The sequence below is a fragment of the Cervus elaphus genome, chromosome 3 (assembly GCF_910594005.1).
Source record: "Cervus elaphus chromosome 3, mCerEla1.1, whole genome shotgun sequence".
NCBI classification, from domain to species: Eukaryota; Metazoa; Chordata; class Mammalia; order Artiodactyla; family Cervidae; genus Cervus; species Cervus elaphus.
In genome coordinates this window covers 46883442-46906775 of record NC_057817.1, presented here as the reverse complement: position 1 = coordinate 46906775, position 23334 = coordinate 46883442, and the positions used below count along the sequence as shown (strand labels likewise).

General features: G+C 36.1%; 1 protein-coding gene across 1 annotated transcript in view; it reads left to right on the top strand.

The window, feature by feature from the left end:
* LEMD3 (LEM domain containing 3) overlaps positions 1-23334 on the top strand; it is a 69697-nt gene that overhangs the window by 24961 nt on the left and 21402 nt on the right. The window contains exons 2-4 of the mRNA XM_043887993.1: positions 8527-8564; positions 13081-13147; positions 15447-15514. Coding sequence (XP_043743928.1) covers positions 8527-8564; positions 13081-13147; positions 15447-15514 — 173 coding nt within the window. The remainder of the gene's footprint in view (positions 1-8526; positions 8565-13080; positions 13148-15446; positions 15515-23334) is intronic.

The following is a 23334-nucleotide window of genomic DNA, read 5'->3' as shown; positions in this document are numbered from 1 at the left end:
AGCAACTAAACAACAACCACCATTAACAAATACTTATTGTTTTGTTTTTTTATACTTTTCCTCCCCTCGTATTTTATTATGAAACATTTCAAACAGGAATTTGAAAGGTTGTGCTGTGAGCACTGTAGATTCTACGGTTTACATTTTCTTTATTTGCTTTACTATGTATCTTATTCATCATTCTTTCCATCCACTGTTGTTTTTAAAAAATATATCTAAGTAAATTGAAGATATTAGAATATTCCACCCTTACATACTTCATGAATGTTAGTAATTAAGAGTGGAGGTTCTTTTTCTTTTTAGATAAAATTTGCATGTAGTCAAATGCACAGATTTTTAATGTACCGTCAGATGAGTTTCAAGGAACACATCTAGCCGTGTAACGTAAACCCCTGCAGATTTAGAACGTTACCTTCACCTCTTCTTCCTCCTGCCGTCAATACACTGTCACTGTTCTGTTGTTTTCACCATAGATTTATTTTGTTTATTCTACAACTTCGTATAAGTGGGTTCATAGAATACTCTTTTGTGAGGCTTTTTCACTCAGCATGATCTTTTTGAGGTACATTAATGTTGCATTTTCTAGTAGTTCATTCCATTTTATAACTTTTGGTTTATTTTGAAACCTCAGGTGTACTTTACACAGAAATTATTTGTCCCTTCCTGAATCCTTAAAGTACTCTATACTAAATTCTAAGGTATTTGTTATATCACAGATACTCACTTATCTTCACTACTCCGTAAGCAACATGTTTTCAGAGCATGGCGTATAAAAGATGCCCCACTAATACTTGTTGAACGGTCTATAGTTAAAAGTCTTTCTTACCGCTTTTGTTACAGAGATCCCAAACTTGAGTTACAATTATAATGTAAAACTAGTGCTTGGATGACTGGAGAAGGAAATGGCCACCCACTCCATTTCTTGTCTGGAGAATCACATGGACAGAGGAGCCTGATGGGCTCCAGTCCATGGGGTCCCAAAGAGTCAAGAGACAACTGCGGGACTAACACTAGTGCTTGGATGAAGATTAAATAAAATTTTAATTATAGTCTGTTGTCAATTTTTTCCAAGGGAGTCTTCATTTTTATGGTGAGCAAATGTGAGACTTTCAAATACCATAATGATTTGTAGCATATAGGGGTGAAGAGTGGGAATCAGTCAAATAATAAGACTATTGCCAGTTTAATTATGACTTTGACCTTTTATTTCTCTGAATACATTATTTCAGTTTTCATTATATTCTTGGTACTTTGATAATCACATTTACAGCCCTTTTTATTTTATAGAGTCACCGTGTACATTTCTTATTCTTTAAGAAAACTTATTTGGAAGTAGCATAGGATCATTGCCTCTCAGAATAGGGCAAGTGAAAAGTTGGGAGTCTTATAAGATATGAAAAGTGGAGAAGCATCTGTGTTTTTGCCCTTCTCGTCTTTTTCACTGATTATCCCAATCTAGATCTGTACCTCTGTAAATCCAGATAGATAGGTAGGCTTAATGTGGAAAGGTTATTTATGAGTAGAACACAGTGGTACAAGAGTTTGCCTTAGGCAAATTTTATAGTAGGCAGTTCTTGTCCATAAAATTCTGCCTATTTTGATTGCAGATTTAATCTCAATATTCACAGCAACTTACTAGGTACATTTGAAATGAGCTGTTCCTGAGTTTTAAAATGACCATATATTTAATAGAGCCATGAAACAATAGGTGAGCTCGCAGAGAACAAATGGGCAACAGTGCTGTGTTGCAAAAGAATGTACGGCCTTGTTCACCATGTCCATTTTTAGATCAGTCTGGCTGGCAGTGAAATGCAGAAGTGCTTGCCACACAGGTGCAGTGTTCTGCAGCTGTTGGAAACATTTGCCCTCCCACCTACCCTGCACTCCCCAGCTCCCTCACTTCTTCACATATAATTATGCTCTGTTTAAACTATTAATGCCAGAAGATGGGATTTGAGAATTTGAATGTCTGTTTACAACTAGGTACAACTCGGAGAGATAATTGGTCATTTAAGCAGCTGAATTTAATTGTCTAGATGACTTGAAGTTTCCAAAAACTAACAACCTAGCCTTAAGGTCAGAGTTTTAGAATTACAAGGGACTGCCTTTACCTTTGAAAGAGCATGTCTGCAGAGTTACTGACCTCCAGACTGAACTTCTTGAGGACAGCGCTTATATTTATATTTTTAATCTGCTGCAACAAGCATAATGCTTGGCACCTAGTAGGTAGGCACTTGATATATGTTTGTGAGTATCTTAGATTAGCAGATGAAGCCAAAGTATTATTTAGATGTGATATGGTTCTAAGTCCGAAAACTATGATTTTTTTTTTTAAGCAGATGCCTCATGGTAAGTTTTATAGCAGCCTTGAGAACAAAGTGCTGCGGCAGCAGAGAGAAAGGGAATGGTCAGTGCTGCCCATGGTGGTCGTTGGATACTTTATGTTTTCATATATTGTGGAAAATCTTTTCCTAGACTACAGTTTAGAGAACTTGGTTTTGAAGAGTTTTTATCATCTTAAGAGACATCAGTGTATTTTCCCTAAAGCAGTGTCTTTTCCTCCTTATCCCCATTTTAGGCAATTTTCATGCATTACATAAGGAGATTAAAGTTTAATGATTCCAAATCTGAAAGTTCTAGAGAAGAATGTTTTCTGTAAACTGACTAGAACAAATATTTTCTTTTCTGTAGTTGCCTTTTCTTTTCTGAAAAGAAAGTAGGCTTTGGAGTCAGACTTAAGTTTGAATCCCAGCTCTTTAAACAGCATTTACCTGAAGGAAGCAATTTAACCTCCTCATGCATCAGTTTCTCTGTCCATAAAATAGGGGTAATACCTGCTGTAAAATAGTGGTATAAGGAGAAATAAGCTACTTCCTAAAAGTGTGGCACCAGTGTTCCTGGAACATATCAAGAATTTAAGAAATACTACTTCCTTTTCATTCAAAGGGGAATCTTGTGGAGGTGAGCAGGATTGTAGTGCTTCTCTGGCATCAGGGAAGCTGTTGGAGGAGGCGGCACTGTGCCTTTAGGCTGCTCTTCTTTCGCCATGTATTAGTACACAATATCTGCAAGGCAGGTAGAGATGTTGCAGTCTTGTCGTTGGTGGAAACAAAAAACTGATAGTTAAATTAAAAGATAGTAGGGATACTGAGAGTAAATACGTAGAGGTTCTGAGAAGAGGAAGCTCCTGATAAACTGCAGTTGTTGGGCATCCTTCGTGTCTGTAGGAAAGCTTCAAACTGGACCTTAAAGACAGAATGAAGGAGAACGGAAAACATTAAGAGGATCAGAAGGATAAAAAGTGCAGAGCCTCTTTGGCAGAAATTTTTTCCCACCTTTACTCAGGTATAATTGACATAGAACATCGTGTAAGTTTAAGGTGTGGAAGTGTCAATTTGGTAAATTTATGTATTGCAAAATTATTACCACCTTAGCATTAGCCACCACCTCCAACCTGTCACAGGTTCTTTTTTGTGGTGAGAACATTTAATATCTATTGCTCTTAGCAGCCTGCAAGTTTTTTACAGTATTGTTAGCTATAATCACTGTGCTGAACATTAAATACCCAGAATTTGCCAATCTTGCAACTATAACTTTACCCTTTGACCAGTATTTCCCCCATTACCCGCACTGCCCATCCCCTGGTAACTACCACTCTACTCTCTGTTTCTCTGAGTTTGGCTTTTTTTAGATTCCACAGATAAGTGATATCATACCGTATTTGTCTTTCTTCATCTGAATTATTTCACTTAGCACAATGCCCTTAAGGTCATCTATGTTATTGCAAATGGCAGGACTTCCTTCTTTCTCATGACAGAATAATACTCCATTTGTACATACGTACTGTGTCATCTTTATCCATTCACCCAATGACAGGTTGTTCCCATATCTTGGCTATTATCAATAATGCTGTGATGAATATAGGGGTGCAGATCTCTCTTTGAGATCATGTTTTCATTTCCCTTGGATGTATACCTCATAGTGAGATTTGCTGATCATATGGTAGTTCTGTTTTTAATTTTTTTGAGGAACTTCTATACTGTTTTCCATAGAGACTATACCAATTTACGTTCCCACCAACAGTGTATAAAGGTTCCCTTTTCTCCCCATTCTCACCAAATTTATCTCGTCTTTTTAAGGATAGCCATTTTAACAGGTATGAGGTGATATCTCACTGTGGTTTTGATTTCCAGTCCCCTAATGGTTAGTGATGTTGAGCACGTTTTCATATACCCCTTGGCCATTTGTATGTCTTTAGAAAAATGTCTGTTCAGTTCTTCCTGGCAGAATATTTTTATATGGCTGGTTATAGTAGTTTCAACTATTTAGAACAGAAAAATGGGGCTAACTGAAACTGTCTTTGCTGATGTAGAGGAAGCAGGAGGAAAGTATTCTGAGAGTGACCTGTCACTTATTATGTGTGTCTTTCTTTTAAAGCATAAGCCAGGTAGCATGCTTCCTATTCTCTGAGATTTCTTGCTCAGATTAATAGATAAAAAATCTTCAAAATCCTATATTACCTTACCTATTAATTCCCTTAGATAATCTTTGACTTCATTTCTTGCTATTTGCTCTCTCATCCGCACAGCTCTATTTCCAGGAGTAATATGACTGACATGCTACTGCTTCACAGCCTGCGGACTTGTTTCTGTTTGTAAACCTCTTCCTTCAGGTATCCATGTGGCTTGTTCCCTCAGCTCTCTCAGCTTTCTACTCCAGTGCAGTCTGAGGAAAGAGGAGAAAAGGGAGCTCTTGTACCCTGTTGGTGGGAATGTAAAAATTGGTACAGGCATTAGGGAAAACAGTATAGAAGTTCCCTCATATGTCAAATGCCATTCCTACGGTTTTATTTCCAAAGTGCTTAGAACCATTTCACATGTATTGTAAAAAGTGCATTTGCTCATTGTCTCTTCTAATCCTTCTAAAATATAAACTCCTTGAGGGCAGATACTTTTTTTTTTTTATTCACGGCCACACTTCCAGTGCCTAGCGCAAACTAGACAAGAAATACTTATTTATTAAATGAATAAACTTTTTCTTTCTTTCTGTGTTGTGAAAGAACTTTGGTCACCATAGACTTTTTTTTCCTTTAGTGCCATTGAATGACCAAAATGGGGCCTTCCTGAGGAAAGCATCAGTTCATTTGGTTAACGTTAAACATGTGCTTTGCAAATACAGGTGTGCCTCAGAGATACTGTGGGTTTGATTCCAGACTTACTGTAATAAAGTGAATATTGCAATAAGGGGAGTCACAGGAAATTTTTGTTTCCCAGTGCCTATAAGAGTTATGCTTACACTGTACTGTCTAAAAAATGTGTCTAAAAGCATTATGTCTAAAAACAAAAACCTAAGTAGACTTCATTTTTTTCCCTTTTTATCTGAGAATTCATAATGGTTGACAATTTGGTCTCACCCTAAGAGAATGGAAAAAGTTTACACTTGGTTAGAAAGGGTCAGTAAAACTAGTAACATTTTTGAAATTTATGTGAGAGAGAGAGGTTTAGAGAAGGGGAGTCAACAGTATGTCTTGTAAGTAAGTAGGGAAAGTATCACAAGATTTGAATTAGTTCCCTGAAGCAAAATGTGATGGGAAATCATTGAACAATTTTGGAGAGTCTAGTAGTATAATTAAAGACATGTTTTTAGGACTTTGATTTTTGCTAGGACAGTCAAAAGAAGAGAAATCAAAATTTTAAGGACATTTATAAAGAAAAGTTTGGTGTATTTGAAGTTTGAAATAATCTGAACAAGAAAAATGAAGGAAAAATGGCCACAACAGGAGAAAAAGCATTTGAGAAAAAGCAGTAATGGGACGCTGTTTGGGATGTAGGGAATATAGGAGGACAGTGTTTGAAATACCAACTTATTATTATCATAGTTTTAGGATAAGCGATAAGAGGGCTTCCCTAGTGGCTGAGTGGTAAAGAATCCACCTGACAATGCAGGTGATGCAGGTTCGATCCCTGGATCAGGAAGAGCCCCTAGAGAAGGAAATAGCAGCTCACTCCAGTATTCTTGCTTGGAAAACCCCATGGACAGAGGAGCTTGAAGGGCTTACAGTTTGTAGAGTCATAAAGAGTCGGACATGATTAAGTAAGTAAACAACAACAACAACAAAGCAATAACTATAATTTACTCTCAGTTTCCATCCTTAGAAAAGAGGCTAGAAAGTGAGGTGACAATTTTTTTTTTCCTGTAAATTGCTTTTAGAATATGGTTTTTTCTCTACAATGGCCTAATTAGCAGGGGAGGGAGGAATATTTTCACTAGGGATAACAGTATGTTTTTTATTCATCTATGATCATAGATGAATTACCTATAATCATAGGTAATGTGGGTGAGAGAAAAAGTACTGATGTAGTTTCAGAAATACTGAAATGATTTGGGGGGATAAAAGATGCATAGAAATGCTTTTGGTTTGTTAAAACTGATGTTTTTAGATGGAGTTTCCTTTCTAATCTTAACCTCAAGACTGTGTTTACTTTTGTTTGTTAATTTAGTAGGTCTGTCTGTTAACTTAGTATGTGACAGTTTTCACGGAAGTCAGGGAACATTTTGATTTTTTTTTAGCAGTAGGTGTGTATGTTGTTGACCTTTTAGGTATGTTATACACTCAGCTAGCTAAGTGCGTTAGATAAGAGGCCGAAACCTAGAAAGAAACAAATGGCAGAGCAGTGTTTTTCAACAGAATTATTGTTCTGCTCTTTGGCTTTCTCATTGTCATTCTATACATCTCCCTTCCCAGTTGCTCAGCCATACCCTTTTCCAGCTTTCTGCAAAATTTTAACACTTTGCTTCTATGTTAACACACAGCATTGAATAAAGAAGGGCAGATTTAGTCTAGACAGCTCAAATAGCACTTTTCAGGCACTAACTGTTCAATGCTATGCTTGACTCTGAGCATACAAACCTAAATACACATGATCCCTTGTTGTGAGAAAGTCATAGCAGAGCAACCTAGTGGGAGAACATCCACAATCTACAGTAATATTTTCATAGAGATACTTGAAGAGCTAGTTCCATTTAGTAATCTTGACAAAAACAAAAGCATAAACAGTCCAAAAGTGGTCCTCTCATGGCTTTTCTTCATAAACATTAAAACCTATATTTTAGAATTATTCTTATAGAGAGCAAATAAAATACTTGTTTTTTTAGAATCATTTGATCAATTTAAGTAGATTGACAAAGCATTTTTGGTAATATATTGAACTAAATATGGCTTTATTTTAAATTATTCAAATTTTACATTAATAAAAATTAGTGTATTAAAAAGGATCTTTTCAGTCCAAGCATGTTCTAATTCTTAACATTTTATTTAATCTTTAAGTTATATTCTCCTATTTCCTATTGAGTACTTTTGATCTTTTGTTTTTAAAAAATTTTTCTCTGCATGAAAACCCTATTGCTTTATAGAAAAATGTTGTCTGAAAATTCATTATCAAATCCTTTTAAGATGATACAGACTATGTTTTTCCCCTTTTTTTAATTGTATTTTTTTATTTAAACTGGTCTCACACATAAACTTTCTTAGAATCACGTAGTTCCTGGTTCCTATGGGACTTCCTGTTTTCTCAAATAAAAATAGAAAAGCACCTCAGAAAGGAAACCTGGTCAGTGTGAACGACTTTGTAGGCTCAGTTAGTCTTAGTTGTGTCCTGACTTACAGAGATCCAGGTATCTGAAATCTTTGAACATTTTTGCATATAATTTTAAAGTAGAGGGTAAGGAGGAGATTCTAAATAATAACTAGAAAAGTACTATATGATATTCAGCCATAAACTTGTTTGAATCTTGTGGGGAAGGATGGATGTAGGGAGGTTGGATGGAAAATGGTAAATCCTGTCTTTATAATATTTATTAGAAACAAGTTGTTTAATATTGAGACCTAATTCTTAGCTATTTTGATGTGTGTGTATGTTTCTTGACACTTTCCCAGATGTTAGCAAGGGCTAGGCAGGTTTGTCTTTTAATTACTGGAAGTAAGAATTATAAATAAATGACTCAGCTTTAAAGCATCTTGCATGTTTCCTCCAATAGTGACTGACTTTTATATTTTGAAGAGAAACCAGGTTAAGGAGCCAAAATGAAGGAAGCCATTAATAGCAGTGATCATAGGTGACACTGTATCGAGCATTTCATATGGTCTATCTCACTTACTCCCAACACCTGTATAGAGTGGGTGTCATCGCATCCTTCCCTTATAGAAGGGGAAACGACAGCCTAGAGTGGCCAAGTAGATAGTAGTACAAGGTCACTCTGCTAGCAAGCAATAGCGCTAGGACTGGAACCAAGTCTGAGACCAGAGCACCTGCTCTTAATTATTATAGAACAAACAACAAAATCATAGAATGGTAAATATAGTAAGTCTGAAAAATTAGTTCTCTAACCTTTGTTATCATGTTTGTTTATATTTTGTTTGCATGTTTACGTTCAGTTTTAGCAGATTACGTTTTAGCATTTCTGAGGGTTTGGTTAGGGGGATTCTTAAATGATACTAACAGTTCTCTCTTTTTCTTTCCTTGATAGTAAAAAACCCCTTTGATGAAACATTTGGAAACATACAAGTAAGTAAAAAATCTTAATACTGATACTTTATGTCATGTTTTTTTTTTTTTATGTCATGTCATGTTTTTTATGATAAAAGTATTAGGATGAATATCAACTGACAATAGGAATTTTAAAGGTTCTTTTATGCTGAGGCATTTTGTTATTTTTGAGTATTCCTTTTCTATAGTGTAATTAAATCTGACACAGATTTTCTCCAAAGAGCGGAACTATTTATCATTTTAAGATAAAAGCTAATCGCAAAGTAAAATGGCAGGGGCATGTCATCTGGGGATCTGGACTTAGCCTTTAAAGTGTGTGTGTGTTTTCTTCGTTGTTGGATACTCTAGCAGATTTTGCTCTTCTTTTATTCTCTTTGGATTTTTTGCTCATTGGCAGGCCTTTTCAACTGTCAGGAAGCAAAGGATTTAGAGTCTTATGCAACCTATTTATGATTCCTTTTCTTTTTAAAGGATTTATAATATTAATTTTAACCTAAGTGTTACGTGGAAATATTTTTCACTTGCGCATCATGAGTATAGGCAATACAAAGGTTGTGATATTTGAGTTTATATTATAATACACAATTAGTTGTTTTTTTTTTGTTGTTGTTTTATTATTATAGGAACTGACAGTAATATAGATAGACCTGTATGGAAAATATTGTTGTGCTAAAGGATATGTACTAATGTGAAGTCATATCCATAGACTGCAACTTTAGATTGTTAGTATTGATTATTTTCAGTAGCATTTTATTGTGACGATACTTATTTTTTTTTAAAGTTGACTTTTGATCAGTTATGATATTAAGATTAACACTGCTATGTTAGTTTAAATTTGCAGTATATACTCACTGAACATTGAAAATGCAAGACTATTTTCTTCTGTATAATTTTCTACTTGGAGGAACCTGAAGTTCCTAACCTCTGAATAATAGTAATAATTATAATGAAGATAATGGCTATTCACTTATATTAAGTGTTTATTCTGTGTGAGGCACTGTGCTAAGTGATTAAAATCCATTATTATCATTTAATTAAGAACTTGATACAAATACAGAAAATATCCTTGAGACAGTTGGCTGAGATAGAAGAGGGGAATATTTAAAGGTGACACTATATGAGAAAATTTGGTGGAGTCACCCTATAGTTTGACTTTTCCTCCTATGAATCAGAATGATTGATTCAGAGAATGAGATTTGCTTCAGAGAATGATTTATATGACCAAAAGAAAATCTGGAGCTTACCAAAATACACAATTAAAAGGTAGCTATTAATATTTCAAATTAAAAGTTATTTTTGCTAATGAAAGGTTACTTTTGAAAGCTTACTTTAAATATGGATTTGTTTGTAGATCTTTAACTTGTTTTCAGGTTGATCAGTAGACACACTTCAAGCCAAGAATTAGAAGAGAGTTTGAAAAGCAGACAGAATGGAAGAAGTTTATAATGAAACTATGACCCAATATAAGTTTCTCTAAGAAAGTAACTTTGGAATTTAATATACAGACCTTTCAGGTTTACCTCTAGTTTAGCATAATGGTGCTAAAGATGATTGAACCAAAGCTTTTCTACTCTTCAAAGCTGATTTGCTCCCATTAATAAAATATTCCATAAAAACTATTCAGATCATAATTTAGTTGATCATTTGGATGGCAATTGACACCTTTGTAGTAATATAGATGGTCATTTTGAATGAGTTGCCACTGGAAAAATAATTCTTGAAAAAATTATAGTCGAGATTTTGGGGTGTTTAAATTCTTTGTATGAGACTATAATAGCATATATGTTATCCAGTATGAGATTCAGTTACATATGATTACGTTTTGTTATTTTTTCTACTTATCTCAGTTCAGTTAAGTTCAGTCGCTCAGTTGTGTCTGACTCTTTGCGACCCCATGAATCGCAGCACTCCAGGCCTCCCTGTCCATCACCAACTCCCGGAGTCCACCCAAACCCATGTCCATTGAGCCGGTGATGCCATCCAACCATCTCATCCTCTTGTCGTCCCCTTCTCCTCCTGCCCTCAATCTTTCCCAGCATCACGGTCTTTTCCAATGAGTCAGCTCTTTGCATCAGGTGGCCAAAGTATTGGAGCTTCAGCTTCAACATCAGTCCTTCCAATGAACACTCAGGACTGATCTCCTTTAGGATGGACTGGTTGGATCTCCTTGCAGTCCAAGGGACTCTCAAGAGTCTCCTCCAACACCACAGTTCAAAAGCATCAATTCTTCGGCTCTCAGCTTTCTTATAGTCCTGCTTGTCTAGTCCAGTGTTAACAGATATGAATGGAAAGATGACGTTTATTCCCAGGCCTCTGATGTTCATTAAAGATATAATCACAGAGAACAGTGTCAAATTTTTGGATTTAGTTTTGATTTTGAAAGGGGTGTGGGAGTGGGCATGATCAAGACATGTAAAACAAAAAAATCAGTTTCTTTCCCAGATAAGAGAGGAGAGAGACTGAAAATTCTCAGCTATTTTAGTACCAAAGCTTAGTCAGATTTACCTTGGTTTTATATATCAAGTCTGTAATCAACACAATCAGTGGGACACCTCATCTTACTATATTGAACATATTTATTAAAAGTGATTTTGTGGTTTAATCTATCACAGATGCATAGCTTTCAGAATCCTGTGTTTCAGTCCCTGCAGTTACTTTTTGATGTCTGATTTTTAGTTTGGATTTTTAATCTTATTTGATAAGAACTGACTTGATTCAGAATCTAATTGAGATAGAGTTGACGGGGTGAAAAAGCAAACAGGAAAAGCAAATAGTTTGCTACTTGCTACTTGGAAAGCAAGTAGTTTGCTGAAGGATTGTCACTTATCTCTATCAACCGACTCACATAAAACCAGGGACTCTGCTAGTAGGATTGTGGCACCTCTGATGAATTTTCTTCTTCCTGTCACTCATTAAAGAGTCATGGACAAAAGTATGCCATGCATAGTGTGCAAACTTGTCTCTTCTGTCCTTGAACATACAGCGTGAAAATAAATGGATGTGATTGCATGTCACTGGGCATATGAACTTTACTTTCCTAGCTTTTTATATCCTGTATGAATTTGTTCCTGGTCACATTTATCCAATAATCCTGTTTTGTCAGAAACTTCAGGAGAAAGGAAATCATAAAGACATAACCCCTCATGAATCATGCATTTTTTCCAAATAGTTTGATAAGCTATTCTTACCCCCTCTTCTAACCTACCCTCCTCCATTGTTTATATCTGTCTCTGTTAATTGTGATTACTCTTAAACTGAGGTCTCATTGCTTTAACCTTCTTGAGAGGGTTCTTAGGTGTTGCAGGAGTCTCCACTCTGGTTTCCTTTCATATGGTCAGAATAATATTCCTGACACAAATTTCTGTTTTACTTTTCTTCTCCTAAATGTTCAGGATGAAGTCAAACTCTTTGTCTTGGTATCTAGGGCTCTCTAGCTATTGATTCCAAACTACTTTTTCGGGAGTTTGCTGAGTCAAAGTTGGCTACTGGTTATGTAAGAAATATAACCAAAGCATTTATGCTTTCAGGCCTATGCTGTGCCTTCTGCTTGGAATGCTGGTCAATTCTATTCTTTGTATGAAGCCCAGTTCAGATATTCCCTCTTCCATAAATGGATCTTCCCACCCCTCTGTCTTCTGTATTTACATTGTACTTTGTTTGCAACTATAATATAGCATTTAGTATGTTTTTTGCCCTTAAGAACAGGAATCATCTTGTTGGCGTGGATTTCTCTCTTTTCTGAGGACAGTTCTTAACGCCCAGTTGTTGTTTAGTCACTCAGTTGTGTCCAGCTCTTTGCGACCCCATAGACTGCAGCACGCCAGGCTTCCCTGTCCTTCACCATCTCCTGGAGCTTACTCAAACTCACGTCCTTTGAGTTGGCGATCCATCCAACCATCTCGTCCTCTTGTCTCCCTCTTCTCCTGCCGTCAATCTTTCCCAGCATCAGGGTCTTTTCCAGTGAGTCAGCTCTTCATGTTAGGTGGCCAAAGTATCGGAGATTCAGCTTCAGCATCAGTCCTTCCAGTGAATATTCAGGGTTGTAGATGCTCATTAAATTCTTGTTTCACATTAATGGTTCATAAATGTATGCACGGCCACTTTGGGAGCCTCAGAGTGGTTTGAGGGTTAATCAAAAATGTCAGGTTGGTTGACATTGTGTGGTTGTCAGGTTAAAACAAAACATGAAGAAAACAGTCAATATGCATACGCTTGCGTTGTATAGAGGGGAATCGGGAGCATTGCTTTGATGGTGGGGGGAGTTTGTTTTATAGGAGACCTTTTCTGGCACTAAGGTTAGTGCCAGTATCCCAATCATCCTCAAGAAAGTAGAATATTTAGATAGTTTAGATTCTTAGGTTAAGGTTTCTTTAAAATATGGTAGCCATTGGTTAAAAATGAATTTGTCTTTCATATTAAGTAGCTTCTATGATTTTTAAATTTATTTACTATTTTTCTTTTCAAACAAAGATTATTATTTGGTACATTTTCCCTTAGGATCAGATATTTTATAATGTTTTTCTTTTAAATTTAGGAAAGTGAGAAAAATCTTATGATGAACACTTTATACAAGCTTCATGATCGATTGGCACAGCTTGCAGGTAATTGTCTCAACATTCATAGTATGTAAAAATGTTTTGAAAATTAATTTGTATATGTAGCATGTGATAGCAATAGAAATGGTTTTTCCTAAGTTCAGTGTTGTTATGTTACATACATGTGGATATTTTCTCTTTAGAAGTTTTTACGCCCTGTAGGGAGTGAGTTTTCATTTGTATAGATATGTTTAATCAAGGCCTTTATCCTGCCTGACATATGTATATGATGAAATATAGATATATACTGTATTATATAAGTTATCACTTTTTTTATTGCACTGATAGTAACAGAATTCTGAAAGCTTGTATATCAATTGAATTGAGTAAGCAGCAAATTAAAATCATAGATCTAGTATAAAAGTACAGATTTTCTTTTGGTGGAGGTATAGGTGTCGTTTCTTTGGATAAAGTAAATAGATTACAGAATTTCTTTCTCCCGACACGTTGCGTTTTCCTCATATTCTGCTCTAAGTAAGTCTGAAAATTCTCATAAGCAGCGTATCTGCAGTTAGAACAAGAGAAGTGAATTGGCATCAAGTTTAGCATCTGTAAGCTGTAGTAGCCACCTTGTTGTTTATTTTTCACAGAACTAGACCAAAGAATTTCACCTTGTTGTTTATTATCTTTTAAGTCGTTTCACTTACTTTACATGTAATCTGAAAGAAGAAACTTTGGATTCTCTTCCTATAAACAGTTACAAGGAAGGAAAAATGTAATTTTACAAACTTTTGTATGTAGTAAGTCCTTTTGTAGAAACCAGATCATTTGTAGGAGCCTAGTAGGTAAATGTGGAACTTCTCTGGTCCAGTAGAGGCATTTAGAATCTGGATAGTTTCCCATCCTCTCACCAAGGTTTTTTTTTGGGAGGAGGAAGTTAGTTCTTTAATTCTGGTCAGTGTTTTTGGCTAATAATTCTCTGTATATCATTAAAAGCATTTTTTTGCATTGACTGATGGACTGTTACATACATATGCTGCAAACTAATGACATTAATTTGGTAGCTGTAGCACCCAGAAATAGAGTATATAATCTACATGGAATTCCTGATATTGCTCCTATAATACAAGGTTCTACAGTTGTTTCTATAGCAGTTTTTTATGAAGTGTCTTAGATCAACATAATCTGGAGTGCTTTTAAAGATACAGATACCTTCCTGTAGAGCAGGGGTCTGCAAACTTTTTATCTGTGAAGGGGCCAGATAGTAAATTTTTGGGCTTTGTGGGCTAGACTGTCTCTGTCACAGCTACTCAGTTCTGCTGTTACAGCATGAAAGTAGCCATAGATAATACATAAATGAAGGAGTGTGGCTGAGTTCCAGTAACACTTCATGTATGAAAACTGGTGGTAGGCCACAGTTGGTCTTTGGGTTTGCCAGCCTCTGCTATAGATCTGTGGAATCGGAATCTCTGAGGATGGATTATAAAGTTTGAAGACTATTTTTGGTTCATCTAATAGGTATTCTCGTTTTGCAACTATGACCATTAAAATCTGGAACAAAATTTATAAAGTTGGAATATGGTTGCTTTTATGATAGAAAAATTTGCCAAAAATTTTACTTTAACTATTATACGTTAAAAAATTTTTTTTAAGTACTTGAAAGAAATAGTAGGAGAAATAAAATTGAAGTTCACTGTAAGGATAATTGATATCTTATAACCATAGAGAGCCTGGTGGGGTGAATAAAGCTTTGGATTCTCTTACAAATAGCTATGAGAAAAGGAAAGTGTAGTTTTCCAAACTTTTATATGTAGTACACCTGATTATAGCTAGAAACTTCTATCTAACTTCCCTGTTGATCTGTGTTATAATATTTTTTTAAATTTTGCACACGCCTTGTTAAAAGTCGGTTTAGTAATACTCCAAAATGGACATTTTAATTCAGATTTACTTGAGTCTTGAATTATTAGCTTTAGTAATAGATGTACAAGTTAGCACAATGAATTTTCCCCCTTGAAAAATACATGCATAGAGGGCTTTCTTTGCACCAAGACCTATGAGTAGGCGTCAGTGAGCACTACTTGGTTCTTACCCCTGGCTGACAATTTCATGTGAATATGAAAGGAAGGTGTGTTTCTATGTAGATTGAAATGCATATAACGTTTGTGGTTTATGTAAAAATACTTGTTTATATTGCCTATTGGAAGTTTTTTCTAGACAATTTAAGAGTGTTTATCTTCTTTACTTAACGATTATAATAATACAATCTGTAATTGTGTATTTTATAAAAACTTTTGATTAACTATATTTGTTTTCTTTTGTTTAACATAGTACTGATTCAAAATTAATATGCTAATCTTTTCAGGAGATCATGAATGTGGCAGTTCTAGTCAGAGAACACTTTCTGTTCAAGAGGCAGCTGCATATTTGAAAGTAAGCAGTGAAATTAGAATTTTAATAGCTCTATTCTTAAAGTTAATATAAATTATTATAATTTTTATTTACTGTATGATGCATTTGATTACTTTTACTGTTAAAACTTTGGGCCTGCTGTTTGGTGTAATGTGACCAGATAGAGAAAGCAGAATTACTCAACTGTTTTGTTTTAAAGCACTCTCTTATGAGAGAATACACAGTAGTTTGGAAAGGGTACAAACACCATTGGTGAGAAAGAAATTGAGGTAGGTAAGTAGTACATAAGAAAGCAAGTAAACATCTAACCATTGTCATTTATTTCAGTCCTTCTGCCCTGTAATAATTTCATTTCATGGTTCTAAGAGAACTTGCAGATGCATTTTTCTATATGACTGTGAATAATGTTTAGGAAATCTTAAATGAAAGGAAAGGTACTAGAAGATTAAGATGGAGAAGTATCACTCTGATTCCTAAAGAGGGGAGAGTGGAGTTTGAAGATCATACTAGGGAGCTCGATGTTAGTCCGGTTCCATAAAGATGTGAGTACTTGCAGATGGAAATACTAATCCCTAAAAGTTGGCATCCATTCATTGAGAACAAGTCATGTCATACAAACTTCGTTGTAATTGTGGTAAAAAACACATAATATGAAATCTACCGTAAAGTGCACGGTATTGTTCACTATGTATACATCATTGTGCAGCAGGCCTCTCAGACTTTCTCGGCTTGCATTACTGAATCTCTGTGCCCCTGCACAGCAACTCCCCTTCTCCTTCTCCCAGTCCCTAGCCACCACATCCCACTTTCTGATTCTGTGAGCTTGACTGTGGTAGATACCTCATATAAATGGAATCATGCAGTATTTGTCTTTCTGTAACTGGCTAATGTCGCTTAACACAGTGCCCTCAAGGTTCATTCATGGTGTAATAGATGGCAGGATTTCCTTTTTTTTTCTTTTAAGTTGAATAATATTCTACTGTATATACGCCACATTTTCGGTATCCATTGGTATGTTGGTGGGCATTTAGCTGTTTCTACTTCTTGACTATTGTGAATAATACCGCAGTGAACATAGGAGTGCAAATATCTCTTAGATCTTGTTTTCAGTTCTTTTGATAAATACCCAAAAGTGAGATTGCTGGAACATATAATAGTTCTATTTTTAATTTTTTTATTAACTTCCATACTGATTTTCTTAGTGGCTGCACCATTTTACATTCCCACCAACTGTTTACAATGTGCGTGCTCAGACACTCTGTCATGTCCGACTCTTTACAACCCCGTGGACTGTAGCCTGCCAGTCTCCTCTGTCCATGGGATTCTCTCGGCAAGAGTACTGGAGTGGGGTGCCGTGTCCTCCTCCAGGGGATCTTCCCGACCCAGGGACTGAACCTGCATCTCTTACATCTTCTGCACTGACAGGTGGATTCTTTGCCACTAGCGCCATCTGGGAAGCCCACAGTTGACAAGGATTCCCTTTTCTCCATATCCTTGAATACTTTTGTTTTCTTTTGGTTTTGGTTTGTTTTTTTAATAACGGCCATCCTAACAGGTGTAAAGTGATATCTCATAGTGGTTTTGATTTGCATTTGATCTGATGAGTGATATCAAGCATCTTTTCATATACCTGTTGAAGTTCCTTATTTATTTATGGATATTAACCCTTATCAGATGGTTTGTAAATGTTTTCTCCCATTCCACAAATTGCCTTTACACCCTGTTGATTATTTCCGTTGCTGGGCAGAAGCGTTTTAGTTTGATGTAGTCCCACTTGTCTCTCTTTGCTTTGGTTACCTGTGCTTTTGGTGTCATATCCAGAAAATCATTGCCAAATCATAATTTAAAAATCATTACTAAGACCAGTGTCATGAAGTATTTCCCTACATTTTCTTCTAAAAGTTTTATAGTTTCATGTCTTATGTTTAAGTCTTCAATCCATATTGAGTTGATTTTTGTGTAGTGTGTGATAAAGCTTCAGTTTCATTCATTTACATGTGGAAATCCAGTTTTCGCAGTACTGTTTTTTTAAAGAAACTATCTTTTTCCTATTGTGTGTTCTTGGCACACTTGTTGAAATCAGTTGGCCATCAATGTGAGTGTGTCTCTGTTTTATTCCATTGGTCTATATGTCTGTTTTGATGCCAGCACCATACTGTTTGATTACTGCAACTTTATGATGTGCTCTGAAATCAGAAATATGGGGCCTCCACTTTTGTTCTTCTTACTTAATATTATTTTGGCTATTTGGGATTCTTTGTAGGTCCATATAAATTATAGTATCTTTCTATTTCTGGAAAAAAAAGACAACTGCTACTGAGATTTTGATGGGAATTGCATTGAATCTGTAGATTGCTTTGGGTAGTTGGACATTTTAGCAATATTAAGTCTTCCAGTTCATGAAGCCAGGATGTCTTTTCATTTATTTGTGTCTTGAGATTTCTTGTAGCAGTGTTTTGTAGCTTTTAGTGTGTAAGTCTGTTACGTTCTAGATAATGTTTATTCCTAAGTATTTTATTCTTTTTGATGCTTTTTGTAGATGAGATTTTAAAATTTTTCTGGTTGTTCATTTTTATGTATAGAAATGCAACATCTTTTTGTATGGTTTTTTTTTTTTTTTTTTTTTGGTCCCACACCTTTGCTGAATTTACTAAAGTTCTAACTTTTTTTTTTTTTTTTTTGGTGGAGTCTGTAGGGTCTTCTATGTATACAATCATGTTATCTGCAAACAGATAAAATTTTACTTCTTCATTTCAAACTTGTATGCCATTTATTTTCTTTTCTCACCTAATTGCTCTACTGTATTGAATAGAAATGACAACAGTGGACATCTTTGCCTTATTCGTAGTCTCCAAGGAAAAACCTCAGTTTTTCATGATTAAAAATATATTAGAAAAAATGATAATAAAAATATATTAGTCATCAGCTTTTCATATATGGCCTTTATTGTTCTGAGGTAATTTGCTTCTCTTCCTGGTCTATCAGGTGTTTTTAATCATTTAAGGTGTTGAATTTTGTCAAATGCTCTTTCTGTATTTATTGAAATTATCACATGATTTTTCCTTCTGTTAATGTGATGTGTCACATTGATTGGCTTTTGTGTGTTTGACTGTCCTTTCATTCTTGGAATAAATCCCACTTTTGATCCTTTTAATATGCTATTTAATTCACTTTGCTAATATTTTGCTCAAGATTTATGTCTATATTCATCAGGGATATTGGTCTGTATTTCCTTTCTTGAAGCATCTTTGATGTCAGAGTAATGCTGGCCTCATAAAATGAGTGTGAAAGTGTTCCCTGTTAAGTTTTGTGGAGGACTTTGAGAAGGCTAAATGTTAGTTTTTTTTTTTTAAATATTTGGCAAAATTCTCCAGTGAAGCCATTGAATCCCAAATGTTGTTGGGAGGCTTTTGTTTACTGATTCACTCTCTGTACTAGTTATAGGTCCGTTCAGATTTTTTCTTCATTATTTAGTCTTGATAGGCTATATGTTTCTGGAATTTATCCATTTTTTCTCTGTTATCTAGTTTGTTGACAAATAATTGTCCATAGTAGTCTCTTAAAATCCTTTCTATTTCTCTGACATCAGTCTTAAAAATCTCTTTCACTTCTCTTTTTAAAAAATTAATTTGTTGTTTTTGGCTTTGCTGGTCTTCGTTGCTCTGCGTGCTTTTCTCTAGTTGCAGCGAGCAGGGCCTGCTCTCTAGTTTTGGTGTACATGGCTTCTCGTTGCAGAGTGGGCTTCAGTCGTTGGAGCACAAGGGCACAGTCGTTGTGCACTGGCTTAGCTGCTCTGCGGATATGGGATCTTCCTGGCTCAGAGATTGAACCCATCCGTGTCTCTTGCATTGGCAGATGAATTCTTTACTACTGAGCCAGCAGTAAGGCCCCTTCCTGTTTCATTTCTGATTTTGTTTGAGTCTTCTTTCTCTTTTTATTAACTAAGGGTTTGTTAATTTCGCTTATCTTTTAAAAAACCACATCTTTGTTTTGTTTTGTTTTTCCTTCTATTTTCTATTTTGTTTTTGCTCTAATTCCTATTGTTTCCTTCTGCTAACTTTGGGCTTAATTTATTCTTCTTCTAGTTCTCTGAGGTGTAGAGATGGGTTATTTGAGATCTTTCTTTTTTTAATGTAGGCATTTACCATTGTGAAATTCTCTGTTAGAACTGCTTTTGCTGTATCCCATAAGAAGTTATTGGGTTTCTTACATCTGAATGTCCATTTCTTTCCCCAGATTGGAAAGTTTTGGTTATTACTTCTTCAAATAAACTTTGTACTCCTTTCACACTTCTCCTTCTGGGACTTCTATAATGCGTGTATTGGTCCAATTGATGATGTTCCGTAAGTCCCTTAAGCTTTCTTCACTCTTCTTTCTCTTTTCTTCCTCTGACTGGATAATTTTAAATGACTTATCTTTTAGTTCCTTGATTCTTTGTTCTGATGGATTTAAGACTGCTGCTGAACCCATGCTGTGAATTTTTCAATTCAGTTATTGTATTCTTCAGCTCCAGAGTTCCTGTTGGTTCTTTTTAGTATTTTCTCTCTCTTGATATTCTCATTTTACTTATATGTTGTTTTCCTGAGCTCAGTGATGCCAGTTTACTATAAAATTTTTATTGGATAATTCATATACCTCAGTATCTTTAGGGTCAGTTTCTGGAGATTTATTTTGTTGTTTTAGTTGGGCTGTGTTTCCTCGTTTCTTTTTGTGTGCCTTGCTACTTTGTTTTGGGATATTCCATTTGAAAACCACATCTCCCAGTCTTTAAGAACTGCCTTCATGCAGGGGAAGACCTTTACCGGTGAGCTCAGATATGCTGGGTCTCCTCAAATCTTTATTGTGGGCTTGTGGGTGTATATTCCCAACTAGAGAGGTTTTGCAGGTTTCTTCTTTTTTTTAATAGTTCCACTATATATTACAATTATTTTTTCTAGTACATAAATTTTTAGTTGGAGTTTCAGTATCAAACTCTCAAAAGTTAATAATAGAATGAGTAGACAGAAAAGTAGAAGAGTATAGTAGATCTGGAAAGCACTACGAACCAATTCAACATAATTAAGATTTATACAATTTTCACACAACAGTGGGATACAAATTCTATTCAGGTTCCCATAGATTATAAATCAGGAGACACTGGAACATATCCAGAAATGTAAAACAAAGTACAAAATTTCATGGTCTGAAGGTATTGAAAAACAGGATCTGTTCTCTTATCACCATGGAATTATGTTAGAAATCTGTCAAAAGATATTTGAAAATAACCCACGTATTTTCAAGTGCAATGTGACATATACCAAGAGAAATCTTTGACTTAGCCATTGAAAGCCTCAATAAAGTTAGAAGACTGAAAAAGCGCAGAGGGCAATTGCAGAGAAGAGAGCATTTAAATGAGAAGTTAATATCACAATGAGAAATTAATACCAAAGATACTTTAAAAATCCCATGTATTTGGTAATGTCCACTTTTAAATGATGGATGTATCTAAGGAGCCATATCAAGAAAAGAGTTGTGTCCGACTCTTTGCGACCCCCATGGACTATAGCCCGCCAGGCTTCTCTGTTCATGGGATTCTCCAGGCAAGAATCCTGGAGTGGGTTGCCATTTCCTCCTCCAGGGGATCTTCCCAACCCAGGGATCAAACACAGGTCTCCTGCCTTGCAGACAGATTCTTTACCATCTGAGCCACAGGGAAGCCGCACATCAAGGAAAATTAGAAAATATGCATGACAGAATAAAAATGAAAAGAGATTTTATCAGAATTTGTTAAATGCAGCTGAAACTGCTCAGTGCAGCTAAAGACAATGTGGGATCTTGAATGAAGTATGAAAACAAATAATGGGCACTAATATAAGATTGTGTGAAATTTGAACAAAATCTGTACTTCAGTTAATAGTCAAAACGGACAAGAAAAATGTGCAGGTGTGTTTTTATAGGAGCCTGTAATCTCTTGCTCCCTCTGGTGTCTGTCTGGTGTACTGCGGGTCCTCTGGAGCAACAGCAAGCTGTCCATCTCCTTTTTATTTTCAGCAGCCTCCAGGCATATAGACCATGTCAGGTCTCGGTATTTTGAAACAGGTCATACAGAAACCAGTCCTTTGGGTAGCTCTGTGCGAAACTGAAACACTGGACACACGTTCCAGCTCTTTCCCTCCTCAGGGAGAAATGAGGAGTTGGGGTTTTCTAACACTTATTTTGCACTGAACTGCAGGCAGGGGCAGTGGCCAGTGTGTGCTAGTTCATTGCCTTTGTTCTTGGTGGTCCCCAACCTGGTGCCCTTTGACCTATTAGTGCTTAGATTCAAGCACGACAGAACCTTATCCCTCTGGTGGCCCCGCAAAAGTCTGAACATTTAGACAGATACTCCAGTCTTCTTTTTCCCTGCTTAAGGAGAAGCCAGGGGTTGGGAATTTTCTGCCAATCACATTATGCTGTGCCAGGGGCAGGGGCTCCAGTGAGTGAGTGTTACAAATCTTCTACTTTCATGCAGCTGGCTTTGTACTGTTTGGGATGCAAGAACCTCTTAACTGGTTTCTAGGTTTCTTATCATACAAAGGGAATTAATCTGTGTATTGTGGAATTTGTGTCTCTAGCAGGAAAGGAGGATCAGGGGCTTCCTATTCAGCTGTTTTGCTGATGTCACCCCTCTTTTTTGTTTTTAAATTTAGTACATTGTATAGTTCTAAAGCTTTCAGCAAAGTTTTGGTGGCAATCTCCCATAATATGCTTGTCAAAAAAGAGAAATATGGACTTAGTTTTTAACTTAATTCATAACTTACATGTAGATACGCAAAAGATGTTAAGACAGTATAACATGATGAGGAGTGGATGTTGACTCGAATTGTAGCACTGACAGGTAGAAGCTTTGCATCTCGGTAAAGTCCCCTTACTTCTCTGTACCTGTGTTTCAGTGTGAAAATGGGACCGTTGTCATTAATGACCATCAGAGTTGTTGGGAGGACTTAAGTGAAAGTATAAAGTACCTAGCTCAGTTCCTGATGGTTATGCTAACTTCCAATAAATTTTATTTCTTTTTTTGTGTGTTTCCTAACTAAACCAGTGTCATTCTGGAGAGAGTTTTCTCTAACATGCTGCAGATTTTGTCTGTCAACCTTATTCTCTCCTTCATTTTCAGTTGTGGCCTAGATGACAACATTAATGACAGGTAAACTTGTGGAGAGTGTAGTAGCTAATAGTTGGGATAGCTGAAGGATCAGGATCCAAAAAGGTCTAAATAAGAAGGGCTTATAATTATGAGGCTCTGTCTTAAAGAGTGGAAGAATTGCTAGATGAATTATGCAGGTGAAGGAAAAGATAGGATTGGATTGAGTAGGCTAAAGGGAACACAGAGTCAAATAGCCCAGGAAAAGGGCAGAACATATGGGAATCCAAAGCCAGCAAGTGAAAGTGTTTTTACTTTTAGCAGTAGGAAAAACTGATCCCAACCAATAAATCCCTCTTGGTTTCCCCCTTTTTCCCCCCAGTTAACTCTCTCTTGGCTTGGCTTGTGGCTTCCCTTGTGGCTCAGCTGGTAAAGAATCTGCCTGCAGTGCGGGAGACCTGGGTCCAATCCCTGGGTTGGAAAGATCCCCTGGAGAAGGGACAGGCTACCCACTCCAGTATTCTGGCCTGGAGAATTCCATGGACTGTATAGTCCATGGGGTCGCAAAGAGTCGGACATGGCTGAGCAACTTTCACTTCACTTGACTCTCTGAGAGTGGTAATGGCCCAGTTATCAGATGTGTGCTATCATCAGTCATAAATTCCTGGGATAGGATTAAGTTACTTTTCACAAGAACCCTGAGATTCTTTAAGTCTGCTGAATTGTGTTAGAAGGAAGG